The following is a 9236-nucleotide window of genomic DNA, read 5'->3' on the forward strand; positions in this document are numbered from 1 at the left end:
CCGCGGAGGGACAGCTGCAGCTCACCTGAGCCCAGAGCTCTGGCTGTGTGCGGACACAGACTCGTCCCGCTCACCCTCTGAGTCTCCAGCCAGGACAGACAGGCTGACGCCAGACACAGGGAAGCAGGAAAGAAGAAAGGAGAAAGGATGTGAAGACAGCGTCAGTGGCACATTTACATTTGTTCTTCTACAGGAGCCTTGGCGATATGCTCCACTCCCCTAAGATCAGTCTGCATCTCTCCCCAACACCAAACCAACTTTCACATTCAAATGATTTGTATAGCACCAAATCACAGCCAAAGTCATCTCAGGACACTTTACTAAATAAGGTCTAGACCTTACTGTCCTCACTATTCTTATAGAGGAAAACCCAACAAATCCCTCTTCAGCAAGCAAAAAGTCCAAAAGTGTCCCCACTTTGTCAAAGCAGCACTGCTTTCTACAAACATCCTTTCTTTCACCTTCCCCTGTGATAAAATCTGTATGTTTACACCATCACATGGAAAAAAACACTTTCTAAAACGTCTTCACTTTAGAGACGTTCCTCACCCTTGATAAAATATGAAGCAAATACTTCCTCATGTTATAGTAAAACAAGGCAGTGAAGCAAACGGCGTCCCCCTCACATCAACAGCAGGCACACATCTGGATTCTTCTTAGTGTTGTTACAGGTTTCAAACAGCAGTTAGTGAGTTAATGAATCAAGCAGCTCACTCTGTTATTAAAGGAAAGGCTGGTGGTTTTCTATGTGTTAGTGAGCTCCAACAACGAAGCTGGTGGAGCAGTGTGACCAGACCAGAGACCAGAGACTCTGTACAGTGGTGCTGCCCTCAGCCTGTGGAGCTGGTTGTTGGAAACAGACGACCTCCCATGTTTCCTCTGGAGGAAACCTGCCCCTCAGTGCAGCGGTGGGGGGTGGGGGACTTAACAGTGGCGGTCTACGGCACAGAGCGATAAACTGGACCAGGGTCTGGACTCACATCACAGTGAGGACACCTCATTCCCTGGTGCTGCTGGTCTCTGGACTGTACACAATTACACAGACATACAAAACCCGCGGCTCTGTCCTTTAACTGATCTGACTCCGAGTCACACTGAGATCTGAGCCATGTGATTGGACAGCGGACATAGCAAACCATGCAGACTCACTCGTCGAGGCTTTTGCCTCGCCTCATCGGGGAGACAACTGGCCCAGAGAGACTCTCCTCCCTCAGGGGGACAACACTGCAGGGGGATGAGGAGTGGCACACAGGTACAGGAAGACAGGGAGGACAGGTACAAGACAGGTGAGGCCAGGTAAAGAAAGCAGGGCAGACAGGACAAGGAGACACAGTAGATACACATCCAAGAATAAGCAGGGGAATAGAGACAGGCATGCAAGTCCTCTGGGACACAGAAAGGTACCTGGACAGGCGAGACAATCTCAGAGGGACAGAAACCTGAAGAAGGTAGGAATGCACCGACCCAACCTGTCCAACCTGACACTAGGCCTCAGCAAGCATATCAAATATCTGCCTGTTCCACATCACATACTGTCTGTAGCTGTAGCTCCGCTCGGTGCATTGAGCTGCAGATCAAACTCCAATAAAGGCATAAAAGACATTCACGATTCATTAACTCATTAACGTCACCAAAGTTTTACTCATGTTCTGCCCTGTTTGCCTCAGTTTGTCGAGGCTGCTGAGAAGAAGGCTGGGCTGATCCAATCACAGTTTGGCAGCGCTGCACTAACGAGTTCTTAGCTCACGTGTGCTCACCAGCCGTAGGTCTTCTGTGGTTTGGGCAGCGGGTCGTCGAAGAACGAATCTCCGTCATCGAGGTTGTACTCTGCCTCCAGCTCCAGATGACCCTTCTTCAGACCGAAGGAGGTCATCCTTTTGTCGGACACCTGCTGCTGGAAGTCTGCTTTACCCAGAGACATCACACCCTCCGAGTCCTGACCGACAACATGAGAACACAGCAGGTTCAGGTTTAATCTGTGTGAGAGATCCACGACTGTAGTGATTAATAAGGTGCTGATTACAGACGAGCAGGTGGAGGCAACTACTGCTGGTGAAAGCTCCATGATGTTCAAGTCAGTGCAGATCAGCAGTTTTTGCAGCAATAACGACTGTTATAAGGGAGTCTGGATTTACCAGGACCAGTTGAGTAAATTCTTTTCTTAATAACTGTATGATAAACTTTAATTACAGTATTACTACACAAACATGTTCAGTCTGTGGTTTCACAGAAGTCAGTAAATTCTCAAATAAAAGCCAGAATTCAACAAATCCAAGCCGGTGTGGAATCGTCTCCTGGTAGATTCAGTAAAACGTCCATTTCCACAGCACCACCTCCATGAGTCACCGCTCTGCTCCAACACCACCTGTTTCTATTCACTGATTCACTCGCGGTTAAAAGCTGACGCTTCCTGCGGAACTTTCACATTAAAAGCCTCCTGTTTGTTCTGATGATTTAACAGTTTTAATCTTCATCATGAGATGTCACAGGAATGAGACTGTTGAAATGGACATGACACTGAATTCAGCTCCTGAGTGGCGACAGTACAGGTACCGTCACCACACCTGGTCTATACGGGTTCAGACCTGCTTTTATCCGAGCAGATTCAGTACTAACGAAGCTGCTGAGGTGCAGTGACTCTCAGTGCTGCATGCATGTTAAGATCATTGTTAGGAGCTTTGTGATTAAAGCAGACAGGTGAGTTACTGCAGCAGGTGAGGACCATCAGTTTGTCCTGGTTCAGACTTCTGAGGCTGATCTGAGGTCAGGTGAAGACAAAAGCTGGTGATCTGGTCAAAACCTTTTCCCTCCACACAGACTACACTTCTGATTTCAGGGGCAGAGCGTCTGAAAGCAGCAGTACCACATGTGTGAACATCAGTGTTAGCCAGCACAGCTGCAGTGTGTGAGGACAGACATCAAGCTGAGTCCTGGTCTCTGGCCTCTGCTCCTCCTCCTGTTACCTTGGCTGCTGGCTCACTCTGTCCTCTGTGATTCTGGCCTTTATATCTGGGGATCTGTGCACGACAGGGACAGGGCAGCTATAAGCGGCCACGCACTCGACGCTGGGCCAACATCAGCTTCACACCTCACACACTTACACTCACCGTCAGCGTCCAGACACACAGCGAACAACAGCGCCTGCTGCTTCAGGTCAAACAGCGACTACTGGCATCGACAAACATCACATGACTGCGCTGAAGCAGCTGTCCACCAAGTTTACATGTAAGGTCAAGTCAGTTTCTCACTGTAGACACTGAACGTGTACAGAAGGAGTCGCCCTCATGTGACGTATGGAGTTTATTTTTTTAACTCTGAGCAGCTCTACACTTTAACCAGAAGTCACTGCAGCGACCTCGACTCTCATCATGCACACGGAACTTTTTAAAGTCTTAGGAGACTCGCGGATCGTTTTGGATTTCTAAATCTAAAAGCACCAGAGAAAACATCACATACATTTTAATGTAGCTTTAATTCCCATGATGCACTGCTGCCATTCCTTCCAGCAGGGACTAATGAGGCTCCCCCCACAGGCTGACGTACCTTACTGACAGGGGGAGCGCTGGTCTTCTCCTCAGGGGGGTGAGTCTGAGGGGGGCTGTCGTCAGAGTCCTGAACCACCTGAACAAAGAACACAGCTTCAGACATTAGTCTTTATTTCACCAACATGATGATGAAATAAATGATTACTTTCAGTGCTGATGCCTGCAGGACCAATCCTGGACATGAACCTGCTGCTACTTAACAGTGAGAACTACTAGTGATAGTAGTAGCAGAGATGCAGTCCTAGTAGTAGTACTATTGCTTTCAGTGCTGATAAGGAGCCTGGCTGGACGCCTGCAGGACCAATCCTGGACACGAACCTGCTGCTACTTAACACTGAGAACTACTAGTGATAGTAGCAGCAGAGATGCAGTCCTAGTAGTAGTACTACAACGAGCAGAGCAGCCAAAACTTGTACAAGGACTGGGGACAGTGTTGGTAGGTTTCTTGTGATCAGTGATGAAGACACTAGAAAATGAGTCTCAGAGGAAGGTGGTGCCTGCAGAGTACTAGTAGTAGTACCAGTAGTAGTACTACTTCTTCTTTATGTAGCGTGCAGCAACAGAAATGAGGACACACTGACATCAACAGGAAGCCACAGATCCACATCCTCTGAGACTCTGCAGCTCAGTGACCCCGATCACACCATGAGCAGGATGCACATATGCATAGTAGTAGTACCAGTAGTAGTACTACTGTGTGTTTATGTAGCGTGCAGCAACAGAAATGAGGACACACTGACATCAACAGGAAGCCACAGATCCACATCCTCTGAGACTCTGCAGCTCAGTGACCCCGATCACACCATGAGCAGGATGCACATATGCAGGCGCATGCACACACACGCGCACACGCACACGCACACACAGGCAGCTCACCTTGCGGATGTGTCCACTTCTGTCTCCCTGTCCACAGAACAAGACACCATGAGCACAGACACAGGACAGAAACCAGACACAGGGTCAGGTAGGCTATTATTAACTGGGCTCCTCTGACTGAGCTGCAGCGTCACCGCAGCCCAGGTCTGTTTCCTCTGACACAAAGTGAATCGCATGTCACATCTGGCTGACACCTCATGACCTCAGAATCGGTTGCAGCACCGACCCTACGTCCCTGTCAGCTGAGTCTCACCTCGGTGGGTTTGTCATTGTGTCGGCCTCTCCTGATGAGCTCCAGCAGCACAGGGGAGTTCCTGTTGACCTCCGACTCAGACAGACCCAGCTCTCTGCAGACCTGGTCCCGGCCGTCCAGTCCATTCAGCTGCAAACACAAACAGCCCCCAGGAATCAAACTCACATCAGTACAAAGTAAAAAAAAAATCCTTGTACTCCTCTGCAGTCTGCCTGTGCATGGGCAGAAACACGCTGCTCTCCCCGCTGGAACACGAACACAGATTACAGCAGTGGTGAGTGTTAGACAACAACCCCAGGTCTGATTCTAACATGTGTCAGACACATGTCAGCTGGTGCATTTTGGTGTGCATTAGCCCATATTTCTCAAAGCTTTACTTGTACCTCTCCACTTGAGCCTGGAACTGGGCTTTTATGCCACTTCTCAGCCTCTTTAAACTGAGTTCTGGTCCCATCCTCCTGTTCATACTCTCTCTGACCTCAGACGTATCGCTGACATTCACCGACACTGGTACGACCGCAGACACTGACAGATCTGGGAGATAAGTGCTACCAACCACTGCAACCACGATACCAGAATTGCTCACTGTAGGTTTATTTTTCCTGTTGTAAAACACAGCATTCGAATGTACCACCAGACAGTGAGGGCAAAAATAGTAGAGGTGATCAATTATTAAGCGATGGTGTGTCTGTGGTGACAACAGTGAGATTAATCTGGAGCTCAAACCTGAAACATGGAGCATGATCATCAGGAACACAGAGGACCAGCAACGCCACACGGTGCTGTGTGCAGCTGTGTCCTACAGTAACGAAGACAGAGTGAAACAGGAAGTGTACGAGAGGTCCTCGGTGTGTTTTTGAAGCTGTCCGTGTTCCTCTGGCTCGACCACACACACAGTGCCACCCAGGAGGAGGATGACATTGTGTGGTTGAAGTTTCACAGCCACAAACCACAGAGATGACACTGAGTCACTGTGGTCACACATCACACAACCCTCAGCAGTGTGTGTGTGTGTGTGTGTGTCAGCTCAGACTCACCGAGTTGATCTCGGGCTGAAACACGGCCAGGGTGAAGTCCAGGTTAAACACCTGCAGGAAGTCCAGGATCAGACTGGCCACCAGACGACCTGCATGAACAGAGATGGCATCAGGGTGAGGCGGCGCTGCACAGTCGCACTGTCACCTTTGACTATTTAGAGAAACAGCAGAGCCCCCCGTATATGAAAAGTACTGACACTTCACTCACATCAATGTTTTCATCATTTGTTGTCCTTTAAACTTTTACTTTTCTTCTGCAGCGACAGACCATTGATTAATCTATCTGATAATTTTCACAATAAATCAATTCATCGTTTGGTCTATCACACAGGTGTGTGTCAGAGACATGTACCTGTGTTGAGATGATTGCAAACTCACTCGCTTCAAATCTCACTGGAGGACAATAAGGTCATCTGAAGTTTACTGTCACGTGGATGCGAAACAGAAAGTCCTCACAAGTGCTGAGCTCAAACATGTGAATGTTTTGCAGTTATCAGGCCTGTTGCCAGTTAACCTTCTGCTGACCGACTGATTGTGTAACACACAGTGGAAGGAAAGTGGTCCGCACAGTAAAAACCATCTTTTGAAGTTCACATTTGCAGGATTTGTTCCCTTCAGTAACACAGTAAAGTGTAGTACACTTGCTCTTCCTGCTGCTTAAAGTCAGTCACACACAGCGTTTCCAGTCATGTAGTTCTGTGGCCAGCACCAGAGGACGCTGTCTGCGAGGTGGAAACAGTTACGTATGGACACAGAGGGGCTCTGTGGGTGACACATGGTTCTAGACAGTTACGCATGGACACAGGGGGGCTCTGTGGGTGACACATGGTTCTAGTCAAACAACTCCAAAACCCTCTGAACTCCATATTATCTGACAAATACCACAGAAGACCCTGGTCTGGATCGTCCAACTCTTTACTGCTGCAGTGCCAGTGGCACCACAGCGCCACCCTGTGCTGACAAACATGGGTTGCAGATCACCAGTCAGACTGATGCTCAACACAGGGAGACCAGCTGCACAGAGTGAAACCAAACAGGATGGAGATAAGGTCACATGACAAACATAAAAGAGAGAAACCAGCTCACCGTCTTTGGTGCTGAGGCACTTCTTCATATTTTCATTGATCAGAGGAGTTTTGTTCTGAGCATTAAAGGAGAAGAGTGTAATTTAAAGAAACACAACAGCAGCTCCCAGGAGCTAAAGTTAATGCTGTGAACTGTAAATACTGACTGTCACCTCCACTTTGTCCTGCTCCTCCATGGCCAGAAACACAGCAGCTCTCATCTCCGCCTGCAGAGACAAACGGGAGCTTTGATCAGCAGCTGCAGCCTGTGACTGAGTTTTAATCCAGAGCCTTTACCTGTTCACACATGGTGTCCATGTTTAGTTTTACTCTGATTACAGATGCATCGATTTGTCGAAGAGTCTTTGATGAATGTGGAGATTCAGTGACAATAGTAATAAGTGTTGTCGTCTATCAAAACATTTCTGAAAGAATCTTCTTCCAGGAACAAGTCACCCTGTGATTCTCTGAACCAATGATCTGCAGCTCTTTTGACAACGTGATAATTCATTTGTTGAACAAAAACAGTGAGAAAACGCTAAAAGTTCTCCAGACCAGCTTCTCACATGGGAGGATTCACAGTCACTGTAAACTTAGCTTGTAAAATATCTTTGAGATATTTGTTTTTACAACCTCAACTAGGTGTGACATCACGTGACTTTGAACGATTTTTTTTTTACCAGCCATATTCTTGCAGTTTATAGACAAATGAATACTTTCTCAATAAAGAAAACAAGGACGATGAACATGTTTAGTGCAGCCCAAGTTCTAAGAAACAGGCTAAACATCCTGATCATGTTTCATCCATGTTTGACGGTCCAACTGTTAACTCCCAAAAACATATGCGTATTCACGACACTGTTTGAAAGCCCATTTACAGTTTCGGTGCTAAAGTCGCATTAAAAACCTGAACCGACCACCGTGAATGCGACAGTTCCCCATAGGACTCGAGCATTACCGACTATAGCTTTGATGCTAGTTAGCCTAGCATCGCTAGCCGGTTAAACAGTTGTGTATCGACATTAAAACGAGTATTCGGGACCTTGAGCTTGTTGAGGACTCCGCTGTTCTCCAGGTTCTGGATGAGCAGATCCCTCAACTCGGTGTCGTCCTCTGCAGCCGACATGTTTCTGTGAAGCTACCTGCTACATTCAAAACTACAAAATAATATACGAAAGTGTTTGTTCTTCTTCTACTACCATTTAACATTAGCTCAGAGTGGCGTTGCAGTGGAGCGCCGCCACCTGCTGGGCGAGGTGTGAAAAGCACGGAAATAATTTCAAAGTTTTCAAGTTTCTTATATTCTTCAAAAAGTTAAATCAGCACCATACACTTGTTCTAGAGGTAAAACATAGAAGATATTTTCATGTTGAAGCTTTAGGCCTGAAAAATACATTGATAAACTGCAGTATCAGTTTAACTGTGCCTATTCTTTGTGGATATGTTACAAAAATCACAAACTAATCTCTAAGTTCTCTTTACCTTTGTAGACTTTGTTAGTGTTTTTACCATTTTTATATAATAACTGCAACATTTACATCACATTACAGCCAATACAAACAACACATAGCCTCCAATGTTATGATTGATTAACGTATTGAAGACACTTATTTATTTGTTTATTTTACAGGAACACATGCAGCTAAACATTGTCATGCACAGGCAACCGATAGGGTGTCGAGCTAAAAGCTACTGTGCAGCTGCTGTCCTTGGTTAGGCTTTTAAGATTGGTTCAAACATAACAAATTGCTTAATAGAGAAAATGAACTTCAACCACCAGAACAAATAAAACCAAGCGTGTAACAAACCGCTGTTCAAAGTTCACATCTTTGTTGTAATGATAATAATAAGAACAATCACACAGGAGGTGTCTTACAAGGCCCCAAGCGCTTCAGTTTAGCTGTGACTTAGTGTTGCTCAGAAATTCAATTAACACATTTACAGTAAATTCAATTACCACATTATAATGCACAACCTGGAGTCTCTGGTGCCCCAAACCCTGAGGGACGAGGTCTGGAAGGGTTTCCCCAGACCCTTAGGAAGCGGGGGGTGGGGGTGGAAATGACAGGGAGGGTGGAGGAAAGGAAGAAGCAAGGCAGGAGGAAGGCGGATAGAAAGAAGAAGGTAGAGAGGCCAAAAACACCATGTAGAAATAAAAAACGCGTTACAGTCTGAGAAAGCAGCTGATGTGTGTGTGTGTGTGTGTATGGGGGTGGGGGGGTCTGTTGTCTCATAATCTGCCCATTAACAAACATATCTTGGGGAGATGAGGTGGGCAAAGAAGGACAGAAAAGGAGAGGAACCGCAGGAGATGCAAGGAATGAGGATGGAGGGTGAGGAGGAGAAAGAGAAAGACTGAGGAAAACGGGGGAGGAGGGGGAGGAGAGACAAAAGGATGGGATTAATAAGAGAAGGGAAGAGATAGGAGAGGAATGAAAGGGGGAGGGGGGCAGCAGAGAGA

The 9236-nt window shown here is 46.9% G+C and overlaps 1 protein-coding gene across 1 annotated transcript in view; it reads right to left on the minus strand.

Annotated features, from left to right (window-relative positions):
• Positions 1–7993, minus strand: part of cep43 (centrosomal protein 43) — a 10177-nt gene extending 2184 nt beyond the window's left edge. Inside the window, exons 1-11 of the mRNA XM_020624656.1 lie at positions 7818–7993; positions 6949–7002; positions 6798–6852; positions 5712–5800; positions 4675–4803; positions 4422–4448; positions 3544–3621; positions 2964–3017; positions 1758–1936; positions 1150–1224; positions 26–103 (exon numbers count right to left, since the gene is read on the minus strand). Of these exons, the coding sequence (XP_020480312.1) occupies positions 26–103; positions 1150–1224; positions 1758–1936; positions 2964–3017; positions 3544–3621; positions 4422–4448; positions 4675–4803; positions 5712–5800; positions 6798–6852; positions 6949–7002; positions 7818–7901 (902 nt within the window). The 5' untranslated portion in view covers positions 7902–7993. The remainder of the gene's footprint in view (positions 1–25; positions 104–1149; positions 1225–1757; positions 1937–2963; positions 3018–3543; positions 3622–4421; positions 4449–4674; positions 4804–5711; positions 5801–6797; positions 6853–6948; positions 7003–7817) is intronic.
• Positions 7994–9236: the final 1243 nt, after the last annotated feature.

Source organism: Monopterus albus, unplaced genomic scaffold, assembly GCF_001952655.1.
Source record: "Monopterus albus unplaced genomic scaffold, M_albus_1.0 scaffold334.1, whole genome shotgun sequence".
In the NCBI taxonomy this organism is placed as follows: Eukaryota; Metazoa; Chordata; class Actinopteri; order Synbranchiformes; family Synbranchidae; genus Monopterus; species Monopterus albus.